The 17,861-nt window shown below is 52.6% G+C and overlaps 1 protein-coding gene across 17 annotated transcripts in view; it reads right to left on the bottom strand.

Annotated features, from left to right (window-relative positions):
• Positions 1-17,861, bottom strand: part of RAPGEF1 (Rap guanine nucleotide exchange factor 1) — a 135,125-nt gene that overhangs the window by 69,553 nt on the left and 47,711 nt on the right. Inside the window, exon 1 of one of the 17 annotated variants that reach the window (XM_043916548.1) lies at positions 2,580-2,717. The exons of the other annotated variants lie outside the window; for them this stretch is intronic. Coding sequence (XP_043772483.1) covers positions 2,580-2,625 — 46 coding nt within the window. The 5' untranslated portion in view covers positions 2,626-2,717. Of the gene's footprint in view, positions 1-2,579; positions 2,718-17,861 lie in introns of those variants that run through there. 17 annotated transcript variants of the gene reach the window in all.

Here is a 17,861-nt window from a genome sequence, read left to right as displayed (position 1 = left end):
GGCACACAGAGGTGGCGGCTATGTTAGGGTAACCCTGCCAACACACCACCCACAGACGTGTGTGTGCACATGCGCACCCGCACACACACTTCGGACCCCTTCTCACGTCCCTTGTGTGTGTCACTCAACTCCGGTGGGGGGCAGTGCCAAAGAGATGGTCACACGACGGCAGAATTTCAGGTAACTTTACCAACCACTCCGATTTTTCACTTGGGAAGTTACACTTCAGATTTTCTAAATGTGTGTGCTTAGAGATTTTCTAGCACTGAAATTAAAACAAAATTTTGAAAGACTGCATACATGAGTCTATACAACTTACAGAGAATGAATGAAATCTATGCATCCTAATGTGAAACGCCCCAACATTCGAATCATAGGAGTTCCAGAAGAAGAAGACAAAAAGAAAGGCCATGAGAAAATACTCGAGGAGATAATAGCTGAAAACTTCCCTAAAATGGGGAAGGAAATAGCCACCCAAGTCCATGAAATCTATGCATCCAGTGACCTCACCCACCAAACGGAACTTCGAGCAATGACGGACATGTTGCATGTCCACACCGTCCAACACGACAGCCACTTGAGGTTACCAAGCACTTGCAATGTGCCTCGTGTGACCAAGAAACTGAGTTTTTATTGGAATGTAGAGAAACAGCCACGAGAGGCTGGCGGCCGCCCCACTGGACAGCTCGGCTCAAGAAGCAGAACCCTGGCAACCCCCCCACCGCCCCCACAGGCCCCGTCATGATGGTGTCTTCCCGCCCGACAGCAGGGAGCTGTGGTGCGGAATTTTGTGCTCGTCACTCCTTACTTTTTACGCTAGTTTAGATCTGTGAGTAGAGTTTAATGAGTAGGTTTGTGACGCTAACTTGAATGATGTTACACTGTAAAAGCTCCTCTGTTCCTGCTTTTTCCCTCAATGGTAGGTCTGACACTTAACCAGGTGACGTGTACAGAAGTGCTTTTGTTTTCAGTCCTGTGCAATTCCACGTCTTCTGTAACGCCGGTTTCGTTTATCCACTCTCCCGTCAGTGAACGCTGGGTCATTTTTGGCGTGTCTGCTTCTATAAACAGCACTGCTCTGACCTTTCTTGTGCATGCCTCCTGGAACACACGCGAGAGCCTCCGTGACAAGAGCCGCTGGACTAGAGTGCACACCACATCCATCCGAGGGCTGCTGCCCAGTGACCTCTTGAGGGTCTGGGCCTCTCTGCGGCCCCACGAGCACGGCCGAGCCCCCACGCAGGGCCACACCCACCAGGACCTGGGCTGGCCAGACCTGCGCGCCTTGTGACAGGGCACGCCTAACTGAAGAAACAAAAGCCCTCCTGCACGTGGAGGCGCCTGCTGGTGTGTCTTACTGTGCTCTATCAAATTGGCTGGAACAACCTCAAAGGTCACCGCCAGAACTTAAGAAAACAAACCCTCAGCCACCGCTCGTGTATGCGTGTGCTCAGTCGTGTCCGACTCTTGCAACCCTATGGACTGCAGCCCGCCAGGCTCCTCTCCATGGGATTTTCCCGGCAAGAACACTGGAGGGGGTTGCCATTCCCTCCTCCAGGGGATCTTCCTGACCCAGGGATCAAACCTGCATCTCTTGCATTGCAGGCGCTAAGCCACTGGGGAAGCCCAACCACTGCTCGGTATGGCATGTACACCAAGGAGGGTCAGGAACTCCCAATGACCAACCTGTGAGTCATTTCTTCCAGAGGAAGAATGCTTACATGACCTCACAGTCAATTTCCACAGAGACGGCGTGACGTGACCGAGAGCAGCGCTGTCCTGAGGGGCTGCCACGAGCTGCAGGCGGGCTGCGAGCCAGACGCCCTTCTCCATCCAGAGGGAGGCAGAGAAGCTGGAGGGCACGAGCCTGTTCAGAGAATCACATCCCAACCCAAACGCACACCAGAGCCAAACCAGCTTCTTCCAAGCAGTCTGCCAGGCGTCACTGTATCATCCTTGAACTTTCAATGTGCCCCTCGGCCATGCTGAACGGCCGTCTCTGCTTGTTGCTGACAAATGCACTTGCCCAGTGGCCTTTCAGATGTCATCTGTAGCAGCAGCTGGGATCCCAACTTAGCAGCGTCCCTGTCAGGGCTTAAGTCTGCCTTGGATGGGGGAGTCTACATGGCAACCACAGAGGACCACACAAGGTCTAACCTGCACCACGCGGGGTCCACCCAGGACCACAAAGTCAGGGTCAGCGTGGATGACACTTTGAGGCAGCTGCAAGGTCATACAGCCAACCCTGAGAGACACGGCAGCGGCTCCCCCTTGCACGATGGCGCAGGGTGCAGAGCTGGGCAGCGGGGAGCGCCCCTGTGCGTCCCACACATGAGCTCGGGCACCCACACCCCCGGTTCCCAGATGGGTTGAAAGGACAATCAGAGGGCAGAAGTACACGAGGACATTAGGAAGAACCATTTTAAACGTGAGGATTTCCCATTTTTCAGAGGTCTGCCTGCTTATCTAGAATCGTACAGACGGACTGCACAGGCAAAGACACATGTGAGAGTGAGCGGGAAAGGGGCACGGCCGGTAGGACGGGGCTCTGGAGTCAGGCAGCCGGGGCTTTAACTCACGCTCGGCCTCCCTGCGCTGAGGGCTCCTCGCCTGTAGAGCCGGCATGACCACAGGCCCCACCTGCCCGGGGTGCTGTGCGGGTTAAGCGTGATCCTTGCGTCACGCGTTTAGCAGAGGACCTGATACAGAGCAGACGCTCAATCCACAGCACCCGCTGCTGTTACGTGACAACACCGCCGACGCTCTGCCAGCATGCAGTAAGCAAAGGCTAAAAATAATCCCAGCCTAGCAGGTGCAAAGTAACCTGATGTTTTATTTCTTCCAGCAGTTTCATAGTAAAAGATCCTCTCTCTTACGTAACATAGGATTATTCACGTTCAGACACAGGGAAAATAATTTCTGGAGTGCTGCAATACCATAGGCTCTTATGAGAATCGGTTCATATGACCCCCTGGTTTAGGAAGTCAACGGATAGCTATGATGTTGCTGGGGGTACTAATGGAAGTAGCAAGCATCTCCTTTTTCCTTTTTTCAGCGACAAAACTAAAACAACCTCATTATAAAAATCCGAGCACTGCAAAAATATATAACACAGAAGGTGAAAATCCCTCATAACTCCCCATCTCTGTCATACAGAGCTGAAGTATTCTTGTGACTGGCTTTTTTAGCTGGGTGATACGCTGCGGGCATTTTTCCACGTGAGCACAGTAAAAGCGTGAATAATGTCCTGCTGGAAGGCAAACCACAACACGGTCAAACGGTCTCCTGACTGAAGGTTCCCAACTCCTACTCTTCCAACGACAGCACAGGAATAAACACTCTCCCGCTCAGCCGGCTGAGCACCTGCCTGAGACCGGCCCCCAGAAAAGGCGCTGCCAGGCCAAGGGGCGCAAGCACTGGACACCTGCCAAGACACTGCCCAGCCGCCCGGAGCTGGGCGCAGGCCTGCGGGGGCTACGCCGCGGAGCGAGGCCAGGGGTGCAGGCAGGAGGTCAGGCCTGGGGGCCACCCCTGCAGGCTTCACTGCAGATTCGACAGAGCTACCGGTTTTGCTTTACTTGTGTAACCATCAGGATTAAAAACAGATTTGGAAATGAACAGATACTTCAGAAGAGATGAAATTCAAATGACCAACAAGCGGATGATAAGGTGCTCAGTCCCACTGGTTATCAGGAAACAATAAATTAAAAGCATATAGCAATGCTACGACATACACACCAGGAGGGATACAAAGAAAAAGGCGCAAACACTCTGCGCCAGCGAGGGTGAAAAGCACGGGGCTCAGCCTCCCTCCACGGCTGCAGGGACGAGGCGGGACGGGCACCCGGTGCGCGCTTCCCTGAGGCTGAAGGCTAAGTCCTCCTCGCTTTGGAGCCTGGCACTCAGCCCCAAGACTGGCACACAGCGAAAGTGAATAAACGACTGTTAGTGAACACAAAGACAGAAGAAGCAAGGACTGAGCTCTGCAACAGCTAATAACTACTGCATTCAACCAACACCAGACAGTAGTATCTGATTAGTGATGTCAATGGGATGGTTTATTCCGATTTTTAATGTAATTGAGGAACACCAGCACACGAGTCAGACACAACTGACTCATGTCAGGTGAGTCAGAGACAACCAAGAACTTTCTCTGCTGTGCTGGTTTGGCTTGGGTCACCCAGGTTGAGAGAATGCAGTTCAAGCTACTTCCAGAGAAAATATGAGAGAAAAACCAGACGTTTTGCTCTCCCCCTCGAGGTCTCCAGAGGACAACAGACTCTCCAACAGAAACACAAGAGCCACATGTGGTTTCAAATTAAATTATCCACAATGTTATAATTTCAATATACAACTAAATAAAAATTATTGGGCGAGACACTCTACTCTTTCTTTCATACTGAGTCTTCAGAACGTGGTCTCTGGCTGGACCAGACAGTTTTCCAGCACCCTCCGCAGCTCGAGGCCCTGGGAGTGACCAGCCCTCCCCGTCTCTGCGAGGAGGGCTGGTCCACTGGCCTCCTGACAGGAGGCAGCTTGGGCAGGCTGGATTCAAGGGCTTCCGAAACGTGCCCTGAGGTGGACCTGCTGGACTGACCGCGGGGGGACCTCTCGCCCCCAGCCTGGGTGTTCCAGACTCTGAGGCCCTCTGCCCACATGGCGGGGCTGCAGATCTCACTGGCGCCCCCACCTGGCACAGGGCCAGAGAGCCTGTGGAAACCCGCTGTGCAGGGTGAGAGGAGGGGGGCAGAGGAGGGAGACTTTCAACAGAAGACACTTCTGACCATCGCAGCTTCCCAACAACGCAGGCTGATTATCTCCGGCGGCAGGGAGCAAGGACAGACATACACGGTGGCAGTCACATCATGTCCTCTGCTTTGCAATGTGGGCAAAGGAGCGACATGGACCACCACATGGCCATGGGCAGCCCTGTGAACTCACTCCCACACCACCTGCAGCTCTGACATAAGTGAAACCCCCTCAATGTGTGCAGCTGTGAGTAAGCTGCCCACTGGGGCCTCACTGTTCTCATCTGTAAGATGAGAATAACAGTCCTTGTCTCACCTCTTAGGGCTGTTATGAGGATGTGATAAATACTCCATGTAAGGTCACTTAGCACAGTCCTGACACCTAGTAAACATCAGATAAATGTCATCTGCTGTTACCCAAATGTTCTGAGATAAATGCCACCACTCTGAATGGGCAATTACTATTTTTTAAACACAGCAGATTTTTCAAAATTAATAAATGCCCCTACCGCCGTGGGATGTGCAACTTCCCCAACCAGGGATCAAACCCATTCCCCCTGTGTTGGAAGTGTGAAGTCTTAACCCCTGGCCCACCAGAGAAGTCTGTTTTAACACAGCAGAATTTTTAAATGGAGGAGATAACTCACTGAGCCGGGGCTCTTATGATTTGAGTATTTTTCTACATGTGTGTTTCCCTTTAATTTTAAAAAGCTGTATTCAAAAAAAAAAAAAAGTAGAGCAGAGATGAGAAGAGGAACTGGATTCTTGGTGACATCGTCTGAGCTGTTAGTTTTATTTGTCTGAGGCTCAACTTCCAGCAACTTGGGGGGCAGAAAAAAGAGGCGAATTCAGTAACTAAGGGTCCTTCAGGATTTAAACAGAAGCCACAGCCTCCACTAGGTAAACCTGTGCATGTGAACATAGCCTGGGGAGGACATTCGGGGTTGGGGGGCCTCCTGCCAGCGACCTATCAGAGAGGGCGCTGAACAGTTTCCCCCACACCTACTCCTATTATAAAAAAACTGGTCAAATAACGGATGAATCCCATGAGATGAAAAGGGACCCTCTGGGATTTAGAGCAGCTTCCCTCCCCGGAGCCCAACATCAGCAGCTCGTGCATTTAAACACCCTACTGGAAGCCGGGTGATCATCACATTAACTCTGGAAGGGACAGGTTCTCAGCACCATTTGGCAGATGCGGAGACCCAGTCCCAGGGGCCTGATCCCCTGCCCCCTACCCCCAGAATATGCACGTACACATCCCAGACAAGGCAACTGCAACCCGTCACCAAGTACCAAGGAAGGATTTCTTTTCTATGACTGACTATTTATTTGGAATTGACTCCGAGATTCTTAAAGCCACAGACTCCAGAGACTTCCAGAGACGTAAGTGAGTCACTTCTCCAGAGTGTGTTCCTTCCAGAGAAGACAGAAGGGAGAGAGAGGGAGAGCAAACATGCCACCATGCCAGGCCAAGAGCAAGCTGGCCAAAGCCCATCACACCGTCGGGATCCCGGCTGCACCCGGAAGTGGGTCCACCCTCACCTTTGTCCTTTAGGTGGAGTTGTGTGGAGCAGCCTCTGCCCCTCAGAGGAACTTGCATGTTAGGACTGGTGCCAGCGCAGAACTAAACAACGCTCCTCCAGGGCCGCAGAGGCTACCGTGCGGCTCTGTGTGGCCTACCCAGCAGCCCGAGCAGGGGTCAGCAGTGGGGGACGGGAGCACCCACAGGTGGCCAGCGCCCCCGCCCACTGCCCCGGCTGCCCCAGGCCCTGCTCAGGGGCCCACAGGAACGCAGGATTTGTCAGGCCACCCTCTGGGCTTCCAGAGGAAACACGTTTTCACTTGTCAGCCAGCACATGTTCCTTTTTTTTTACTTCGCAGACAACAAGAGGAGCTGGGAGTCACAAGCGCCCGTGGTTTGGGACGCTGCCGGAGTCGCTTGCTGGCAGAGACGGAAGAAAGCGAAGGGACAGGGTCCCCTGGAATGCCGCCTTCCGTTCCCATCACCGCAGAGAGACAGGGTGCATCAGAGGGTGTGGGGCGGGCACACAGGCCTCCTCCTTCAGCCACTCACCTGCTCATTCCACACATACCTACACGCTGAGGAGCAGGACCCCCTCCTCCCCTCCAGAGAGCCCCCAGCCTCGTGGGGGAGAGCCAGGAGAGTCCTCAGTGCGGTCAGCGAGGGGCCCTGGGATGGAGACACAACCGGTACAGGCAGGGCCCTTTGGGCCGCTCAGAGCCTGCTCGGGAGGAGGGCAGCTCCCGCTGCCAGCAGGAGCACCTTGGTACCTGGGGACCCTGCATAACAACCCAGCGGGCTCCTCAGGGCAGGAGAAAGGGGTGCCCCTACAGGCTTCGGACACTTCACAAGGGAATGGAGGGAAGACATCAGAGGCAGCAGACGGGGCTGATTTGGAAGAGGCCTCAGAGACCTCTGAGGGACGCCTACGTCTCCGAAGGCGCACTTCTGGCTTCCTGGGCGCGGACAGAAGAGAAGGTCGTCACTCTCACCCCCCGGGGCAGCGCCTTTTCTTTGGAACAAAAGGGCCCCAGGGACTCACTGGCCACAGGGACGAGCACCCCGGGACAGACCTGCCCCCCGCTCCTGCCCCTCAGGCTGCGTCCGGGGCCCTGTTCCCACAAGAAGGTCGATCATGTCCGTTCATACACACGGGGGACGAAAGCCAGAGCCTACTCTGCTCCACACGCTCAGAATCAAGCTCAGATCAACCCCAGCCTCTCGGGGATGGGGACCAAGGTGGTCCCTGCTGCCCCGCCTCAGAGGCCCCGCTCCCCACCCGCTGAGGGATGGGCTCTCGGCTTCCAGGAAGTGTGGGCGCCAGAAAGGATCCAAGTACTGACAGAGACCGCCGAGGCCTGGGAACTGCTCTCCCTCAGCCTAGGGTCCAGGCCTCGCGAACAAAGGCAGTCCAGGGTCCCTCCTCAGCAGCGGCTGGAAAAGTATTAACTGCTTCCAGTCATTTCTCTTCCTCAGGGGACAACTTCAGCACAGCAGGTAAACATGCAAAGAAGCCTAGAATGGAAGACAGGTCCAGTGCTTGGGACACCCCCCTACTCTCTGCTTCTGAGCCACTTCAGCTGCAGATGGTCTAACCGCCCACTGGAGGCTCTGAGCGGCCTCGATAATCTGAAGTCAGGCTGGTCTAGTCAAAGCCAGAATTTCATCAGCTCAGAGCCTGAAGACCAACCCAATCCGTGTCCGGTCAAATGTACAGGTGCCCGTGTACAAGGGACTGTAAACACCACGGGAGGCTGACAACAGCAGCCGCTGGGACCACTTCCTGTACCCGAGTGTGCGCATGACTGAGGTGCTTCACGGATCTCAGCTAATCGACACAAGGACCCTCCAGGGTGGGAGACGGAGGCTGAGGATCAAGGGACAGACTCGATGTGATCCGAGTGCAGCTTCACGGTCTCCAAACTCAGACAGAGAGAGAAGTAAGAACCCCCAAGACAGCCTGGAGGAAGCAGAGCCCAGTTCAGAGGAAGGAGGGCGCGTGTGCCCCACGGGGAACAAGCGGGTGCCCACAGGTGCAGGACCCCGGGCTCGCCGCCACGCACCACTCTCCACCACACCCTCCCCACCCCCGTCCCCCACCCGGCTTCCGACTCAGATGGCACATCTCAGCGTGGGCTCCTCTTCCTCTTTTTTAAGCCAGAGCCTAGCAAATATGCTGTTTATTAGATGTGTTCACAGCTTTGATCACCAGGGAAGCAAGTCACCACAAGAGCAGAAGAAAAGACTTTCAGGCCAGCCAGCTCTGCTTGTAAAAGTGAGTCACACCCTCTGGAAGAGACCAGGACCCAGGCAGCTCACTCGGAGCATAGCATCAAAGGGCTCCTGGCCGTGCCAGCTCTTGGGCTAAAATGCCCTCGGTGAGGTGGTCTCGGGCACGGTCTCTTAGCCCAAGTCATACACTAACTCTTTCCTCTTGGGAGGTGGGATTATGGGTGGAAGTGAGACGCTGTTTTTAACCACGAGCTACTGAAGAACTCATACTTCAGTGATTGCTGGAGTTGCCAACACTTGGCTAGAAAGTGTAGCAAGGGGATTTTCTGAAGTCAAGAAGGCGTCCCAGTTCTCACGGAGTTATACCTTTACGGTCTGTGATAAATAACAGATGGCCTCACAATATGTACTTTTAAAGAGCTCTTCAGTGGCGCCGGCCCCTTTCCTGGATCTTGGACGCAGCCAAACGACATTCCTCTCTCTCCAAATTCTCTCTCTTACTCAGAACTCTACCAAACCTACCCCACCCTAGTGAGTGCCTTAAGGAAAAATCCAGTTGTCTCATTCTAGAATCCTCAGGGCAGGAGACAGTGTGCATTTTTTGAGAAGGAATCTCATTTTCCCCTGTTCTCCCTCAGCAGCCGTATCCTTGAAGTCTCCTAGAACTGAAGCTCTTTTGAAAGGACCAAATCTTGCACAGGAGGCAGCTTCCTGCCGATTGTCTGCAGGCCTCTATCTTGGCAGCCTGGGAGGAAGAGCACACACAGGCCATATGGGGAGGAGAAGGCAGAGACCTGTGGTCTCAAAGTCAGCTGCTTGCAAGCAGAACTCACTTTTCCGTCGAAACCAGGCTGAACACCAAGTCCAGGCCCTGGCCCTGCGCACAGCGCACTCCTCCCACCAGCCAGATGCTGGGCATTTGGTCCCACAGCGGGTCTGTGGTTTAACAGGAATGGAGGCCCTGCCCTCAAGTAGTTTACAAGCAAACAAGGAAGTAAAGCCATACATCCAGGGCTCCAACACACAGCAGAGGGAGACAACTGCTGAAGAAACAAAGGTTTACTTCCTAAGAGACCCATAAAACTCTTAGGAAGGAAGCCCTAGGGCTGTAAGCCTAGAAGACACTGCAGACTTCAGCTGTGAAAAGTGCAAAGGGATGAGGGCTGATTTGGGTGAGAGATGAACTGAGTAAGCCCTGGGCACATGGGGTGGGGGGCAGACACGTGGCCGATCCCTCCTGCTGATGATTACTCAGATCACAACCCATTGGGAGGTCCCCAAACCAATTTCCTGGATGAAAAGCATAAAATGTGATACAAACCATCAGAGGGCACTGCAGCCAGCAAGGCTAAACACTTCTTGAGACTTATTTCGGTTACGACCAACTTGAGATGCTAAAGATCCCACTCCCTGGGGAGCACGGGGCGGGAAAACCCTCTAACTAGGACAAAGAGGAGCTACGGCTCGGGGTCCTGCATGGGCCATCAAGACCACAAAGCCAGTCTTGACCAGAAGTGGCCAGGACCCTGGCTGAGCCCTGACCTCGGTCTAGAACTAAGATCAGGCACAGGGGCAGCGCCAACAGGTGCGTCACTTCTGAGGCGGAGGGAGTCAGCAGCGCCCACGGCTTTTCTGACCACATAGCACGGTAAGAAACGTTTTATTTTGTGATCAAGTACACAAAGTATATTAAACAAAACCTGAACGTGTTCAATTCTTTTTCACTTTTCAATTCCCCGAGGTGATTCTCAGCCTCCCCTGAGGGTGAGGGACTGGGAGGAGGACAGTGGGGCAGATGGCGGCACCGCCCTGACCTGGAGCTGCTCAGAAGGTGGGCTCTGCACCCAGCCCTGACCCCGTGAGGCAGGCTCTCTGGGGAAGGGACCCAGGGACTAGGGCTCAGCCAGTCCTCCAGGCAACTCTGCAGCATGTTCAAGTTTGAGAAGCACGGTGTTTGAGGATGAAAGTCTGGGGGAAAGCAGTAAAACCATTAAAAAACTCCAAACGTGTGGGCCAAAGAGTGGGAGGGGTGGACGCAAGCCCAGCAGGGACAAGTGCACACAGGCAGTGACACAAGCAGGTGGACCCTTGACTCTGACAGAAGGGGAGGGTCTCATCTCAGAACATGCCTCAGGACAAGCCCCTCCGGATGGGGAGAAAGATTCATAAATGCTCTATCAACGTTAGCACAGCCGCGAGGCCTGGGGGAGGGGGCGGACCACCAGTCTCAGCTGACGAATCCCAACCAGCTCCCCCAAGCAAGAAACTCGGGCTGAGCCAGGTCTCCTTGGCTACACGCGACTCAGACCACGAGTAAGACAGTGAATAAAGCAGGGCCAACCATGTGCAGAGTTCTTGGGACAACGTATTTCACCCAGAACTGGTGGACCAAAGTGATGCACCATTGCTCTTCCTTCTGTTAACAATGCCGTGCTTCCTTACAGGGGGCATCTACTTTGGCTGATGTCACTCTGTCCTCAAGTAAACTGTTCTATGACAGTGATTCTCAAGAGGGCAGAGAGGTGGGCCGACGACAGGGTACTGGCCTAAAAAGGTATAAATGAGACACCTATACATGTCCACATCTGCAGTCAGAAACAAGCTGAAAGGAGAGAGGCCGAGGTGTCTGAGTGACAGTTAGGGCTGGGGGTGACAGGCCCCCACGCTGCTTGGCCCTTGAGGCCAGAGGTCAGGTCCTCACTCCACACTGCCCCCAGCCCGTGAATGCATTGTTTCTTTCATGGAAAGTGAAGAATCTTTAGTCTCTTTAAAGTGCAGGCACATTCTAAGGCGAAAGCCACATATTACATTTAAGATGGGAAACCTGCTATTTCCCAGAGAGCAAGGAAAAGAGTGTGCCCAGGACCAGCCTCCCCAAACACGGGTCCTCCCGATGTGACAGCGAGCAGGGTGCTCCCGCCACCCAGTCTCTGGGTCTACAAAACCTGCGCCACGGAGTGAAGGGGGTGGAAGGAAGTCTGCTGGTGTTCAACCAAAGCTTCTGAGAGCCACCAAGTGACCGCAGAGAAGCACACGTCACTTCACTTCTTGCAGGACGTGTGGGTCCATCATTCACCCATCATGACTGAAACCTCCTAAAAGACAGCTTTTGTTCTGCAACTGGGGTCTGACAGCCATGACATCCTCAGAACTAAGCACCGTAGTAAAAATACAAAGCTTCCAAAAAGCTTGTGGATATGTTTGCAAACTGTGCAAAAATCAGTGGACTGAATCTGTAAATGGGTCTACATGCTGCAAAGTTTGGCACATTTTTAAGGCCACCTTTTCAAATGTTTTTGGTTCCAACTTTCTCTACAAACTGAAACACCACCACAGAGAAGGGATCAAAATAGGTTTAGTTTCTTTGCAATAACAGTATTTTTGTATTCTTTGTGTAGAGGCTGAGAATAGTGTTTTTAAATTTCTCATCAAAACAAAAATACTAGCGTGGAACTGTGTGTCCTGAAGCTCGGCTGAAGGCCGAGCAGTACGGGGCTCGCACGTTATCTCCAACGTTCATTTCTGAGGCGGTGAGCCAAAACCAACCACAGAGAGGCCAGTTCTGGAACGCTGAAGCAGGCAGCCTCCTGCATCCACTCTCACGGCGCACTGCTCAGCTTTAAAACTGATCTCCTACTTAGAGAAGTCCGCCTCCTAGAGCCCAGCTCACACCTCTGTGCAGTGCAGCTGGCCCTGGGCCAGCTCCCCACAGCCCGAGAGGCTGCCCTCTGGGCCTCTGCCCAGGGACGAAGACTCTGGAGCTCCACACGTGGGTCAGGAAACACTTCTCTTCTGCGTCATGTCCCCCTTCTAGGGCCCGAGCCACGCGTGGCCCGTGGCACTAACGTGGCTCTGCTGGCTCGGGCATGGCCGGAGCTTGGGGAGGTGTGAACTGACAGCAGACATCTGGTGAGGGTCAATGTCCCCCGACATGGCCCCTCCTGCTCCCGCCGTAAGACCCCAAGCCAAAGAGTGCTCCCGCGAAGTGAAGTCCAGCCTGAGCTGGCTGCCGGCAGAACCCCAGCCCACCCCCTGGCTCCTCCTCAGAGGGAGAGGAGCCCCGTGGAGATGACAACCGTGTGAGGGGAACAAGGCACAGAGAGCTTTTCAAACCCCTGACTCCTCGGGGCCTGGGGTGCAGCGGTGTCAGACAGGGCACCAGGGCCGAAGGGGAATGGGAAGTTTGAGACACCGCTACAAGGGTGGCAAGTGCTACAAAAATCGGGCCCCAGCCCCGAGCCACTGAGTGGAGGGTGGTGAACGATGGCCCCTCGGCCTGGGTCTCCCAGACGTGGACTGAGGCTGGGTTCAGGTGCAGCGGTTTCTGTGGGAGGTGCAGGGGACGCGGGTGGAAGACGGGGAAGCAGAGGGTGCCATGGAAAGTGTGCATCAAAGCCCTCTGTCACGGTGGGCAGCTACGCTCAGTGGGCACCAACTCCAGCAAACTCCGGGAGGCGGTGGAGGACAGAGGAGCGTGGCGTGCTGCAGTCCGTGGGGTGGCAAAGCGTCAGACACGACTTAGTGACCGAACAACAGTCACAACCACGTTCAATCCTGCAAGGAATCCGGTTTACACCGAAGCCTGAAAGATTCAATGCGGTTGGCCAGATTTTCCTTTTCTTTCTGGGGAGAAGTGCTCCTGGCAGAGGGCAGGGCATGTTTAGAAGGCCGGGGTTGGCAGGGTCAAGGTAAATCAGGAGACCTGACAGAAGGTCAATACGTAGAGGTGGGTCCTGCCGGATCAGGGAGCCCAAAGGCCCCGAGGCTGCTGGGAAATGTGTTTCCCAGCAGGTGACTCAGCAGAGGGCCCTGCGCGTGCTTTCTTCACTGGCTACAGAAGCTAAACATGGTCCCCAACAGGGTGAGACGCCAGCCACCCTGAGACCACCTTCCTTTCCACGAAGAGATTCATTACCAAGGGACTGGCGGTCTTGCTGTCTAGACAAAGTGAATTCCCCCAACCCTGTCTTAAATTGCCACCTGGCAAAATCCAAGCCCGCAGCACAGCCGACCGGTCCTTAGGCCGGCGGAGAGCACAGGAAGCGGGAGTAAACAGGAACTGGAGGCAGCTGTGAACCCAGCCTGCTTCACACCACACTCGCTGAAAATAGCCCATAGTTCATGAGCACTCGCTGTGCCAGAAATTAATGTGAAAACCACTACAGATGAAGAAACTAAGGCTCAGAGAAAATAACTAGGCCCAGAGTCACTCCGCGACTGGGGAAGTGGCCTGAACGCAGACTCTTGCTCACTTTGCGGCCAGCTGACTCAATCACGACACCAAAGTGTCCTCCTTAAGCATTATCAGTGACTGAGTCTTTCTGAGTGGGAAGCTACTAGGAAGGAGGTGGCAGGGCGATGGAAAATGAAAAAGTGTGCACAGGAAACACCGACCATAACCTCTTTCTGCCCAAACTGAAGAGCTTCTGCTCCAAGAGCTTCCTGGCTGCCCGCAGACATCCTTACCCATCCCGGCCAGAGGAGGCAGAGAAGGGCTGTGCATCACAGAGCCCTGGAGCTCCCAGGTCCATCCAGAGTGCTCCTCCAGAAAAGGGAGCCTTCCCACAGTTGACGGTTCTGTAAGTCAGCACAGCCACTGTGGAAAACAGCCTGGAGGGTCCTCAAAAAAACTGAAAAAGAGAGTTGCTGTATGGTCCAAGACCCCACTCCTGGATACATCTGAGCAGAACTATCTGAAAAGGTACATGCGCTCCTGTGTTCACAGCAACAATGTTTAACATCCTATTACACGCTGTACACAGCTTATTTATGGTAGCTAGGCACGGAAACAACCTAGATGTCCATCGAGAGATGGACGGATAAGGAAGATGTGGCACATACACAATGGACTATTACTCAGCCATAAAAAGAATAAAATAATGCCATTTGCAGCAACAAAGATGGTTCTAGAGATTATCACACTGAATCCAGAAAGAGAAAGACAAATACCGTATTTGTCTACATATTTGTGCAATCTAAAATATGACACCAATGAACTTACCTATGAAACAGAAACAGACTCCCAGATGTAAAGAAGAGAAAGAGACTTGTGGTTGCCAAGGAGGAGGGGGTGGGGGAGGGATGGACTGAGAGTTTGAAATTAACAGATGCAAACTATCATATATAGGATGGATAAACAACAAGGTCCTATAGTACAGCACAGAGAACTATACTCAACATTCTGTGATAAACCGTAATAGCAGAGAATATGAAAAAGAATGTACAGAAAAAGATATATGTATAACTGAATCACTTCAGCAGAAATCAACATAACACTGTAAATCAACTATACTTCAATAATTTTATTTTTTGTAAATTATAATTTAAAATTTACAAAATTATTCTTAAAATAATTCAAACTTTTGTAGTTTAATAAATTACAAAAAAAGTGCACCACTCTTCCAACTTCAGTACCAGCCACACAGCATGGAAATCATCTGTGTGGGCGGCCAACTTTCCTGGGAGGCAGTGTCCCATCCACAGCTGACCAGGCACCAGGGCTGTGCTAACATCTCTTAGACCCTCAAGGGACATCAGGGACACACCCGGCAATGATGCGAGGCCTCTCCTCAGCTCCCAAACAAACCACCCTTTTGATGGGCAGCAGATACTGCCATAAACGGGCACTTGCCACAGGCACTTTTGCAAGAGTAACTAACAAATATCTGGAACAACATCTCTTGGCCTCTGGTTCTGCCCAGAGTTGTCTTTCTCCCTTAGAAAGAAACTGGGGAATGTGGTCCCCAGAGCAGTCTGCCGATTTAGAGACATCAGAGTACATTTCTCTTTCCTGGAAGTCAGAAAGTGGGAGGAAAGGTTTGGCTTTTAATGCCAGTTCTGCCACTAATTAGTTTTGTCAGTGAGGTAAGGTGCAGCTTCTTCAAATCTCCTGTCTCATCTGGAAAACAAGGGCAATCCGCCTAGATGACGGTTCTCAAAAGCATGGCCCTGCCCCACCAGGCGCAGCAGCCCCGCCCAGGATCTCCCGGCCCCCCAGGCCACGCCCACTGAAGGGGGGCTCTCGGGGTGGGGCCCACCGTGTGCTTTAAGCGCCTTCCAAGGGATCCTGGTGCACACCAAAGTCTGAGAACCACAGGCCCAGCTGATTCCCCTTCGTTCTTCATCGTTTCATGAGACCACTCTTCTTTACCTTTTCCCCACGTGCCATGCTACTGACTTCATGGATCCAAAAACCACTCACGAAGCATCTCCTGTGTGCTGGGCGCCGCCTGGGGAACAAGGCCAAGTGCACTCCGGGGCCGGCAGGCAGGTGAGCAGGCTCTACGACGTGCACGATGGATACGCACAGGGTTTCTTCCCAGTACTTGGCTGGATCAGCAGCACAACCCTATTTTCCAGCAACTTTCCTCTTTAACCACAATATTCCTCCAAAACTTACTACACTTTAAAAAATAAAGTGCCGTGCATGCAAGCAGAGATGCAAGGTGCCAGCAAATAAAATGTTATTATATGGCTACTGATGAAAGAACTGGATTATGTAATGTCCAATTTCAAAATAAGCACGAGAAATCCACTGGAAAATTGCTTGAGGGAAATATAGAAAAGAGTGACAGAGATAACATTTCTCCCCTCCTAAAACTATTTTAGTGACTCACAGTGTTTACAAGTCTTTAGTTTATTTTAGGCACAAATAAACACCAAGTGACATTTTTAGCAGTCCATTTTGCTTCAGGAGGTATACGCAGGAAATGCAAAAGCAAAAACAAAAGCTAAAATACTCTACCCTAACGGGAAAGACGAAACCCAACTACCATAACATTAAAAACAACTAAAATAAGCTTCCTCCCTTATGCCTAGCGAAAGTCGCTCAGTCGTGTCCGACTCTTTGTGACCCCATGGACTATATAGTCCATGGAATTCTCGAGGCCAGGATACTGGAGTGGGTAGCTGTTCCCTTCTCCAGGGGATCTTCCCAACCAAGGGATCAAACCCAGGTCTCCCACACTGCAGGCAGATTCTTTACCAGCTGAGCCACAAGGGAAGCACCCCTCACGTCTAAGGGTCCCGCTAAAAGCACGTGCCAAGAGCTTTTTTCCCTTCCCGCTTGGCCCAAGGGACCGGGGAGGTGGAATGAAACCTGGTCAGAAGGCAGACAAACAGCCCAGAGGCTGCAGAGCTTGTCTTCAACACTGCTGCACCAAGCCCACAGACGCGCTCCAGGTCAGAATGGAGGGCTCCTCAGTCAAAATTACATCTCAGGACTTGATCCCCCAGCAGAAGCAGAAACCAGAGATCTCACGCAGGGTGTGCACGGGTCAACAAACTCTCCTCTCCATCAGTTAAAACCTGTTCCTAATAATTAACACCCACAGCGGCTTCTACTCAGAAGCAGGAACAAAGCAACTCTTCCCAGGCAGGTGTTTATTTAGGCAACACTAAACACGTAACTAATAAGACAGTTTAAAAGAGAACATACTCAAAAGCTTGGAACACAGTATTTTCTGTGACTGAGCCAAGATCATTTGGTTCTTAAATCTCCTAGTAGCAAAGGTAAAAAGGCAAAAAAGCTGGGTTTACTTTGGACCATCCAGAGAAAGTCAACCAACTCAACAGACACGGGGTTCTTTTCCTGGTACAACATTTTAGAAAGAATTTTAAAGGGGATGTAAAGGAACACCGTGACTTGAGTCTTCAATCCTGGATTTACAAGATCTACAATGCTCTTCATACAACCACTTAATATCTGCTATCTACTAAAAAATCAATAACCCAGTAACTTTTTATCAGTGAAGACACTTCTGAGGAATGTAAGCTACTAACATAGCCTGGTGTGTTGTTTCCAGGAGCTCCGGCTTAATATAGAAATAACCTTAGAAAACTTAATGGAAATGGGGTCTTTCCTCACCTATTTTTGGCAGAAATGAGATGGCAGTCCGAGGCCTACACTCTGCGCGGTCCCAGTCCTGATGACTAAGGCCTGCCCCAGGACTCTCAGCACTACCGGGGCGAGCTGGGACTTTGGGTGAAAAGAAACCCAATCAGATGGTGCACCTGCAGGCCGGCCCCCACGGAGGTGGGGGAGGAGAACCGGCCACCCACTTCCTCCTCCGAGAAGCTCTCTTCAAAGTGCCCCACATTCAGGCAGGTGGCCAAGATGACACAGAGGCTGGAGGTTTGGCTTTACCATTCTCCCCCGTTTTCGGCAGGTGAAATGGATAAGGCCTAGAAGGGCAGGAGCAGGGCAAAGAGGGCAACAGGCAAAAGACAGATCCAGACGTTGGGAGTCCTTCAGGTGGGGGAATGGCACTGATAGAAAGGAGTGGACACGAATGGGGCCCCAAGTGTGGGGAGTGGGAACCCCACTGCGGCTCAAGGGAGAAGTCAGGCCCAAACCT

This window comes from Cervus elaphus, chromosome 11 (genome assembly GCF_910594005.1).
Source record: "Cervus elaphus chromosome 11, mCerEla1.1, whole genome shotgun sequence".
Lineage (NCBI taxonomy): Eukaryota > Metazoa > Chordata > Mammalia > Artiodactyla > Cervidae > Cervus > Cervus elaphus.
This window is presented reverse-complemented; position numbering and strand designations above follow the sequence as displayed.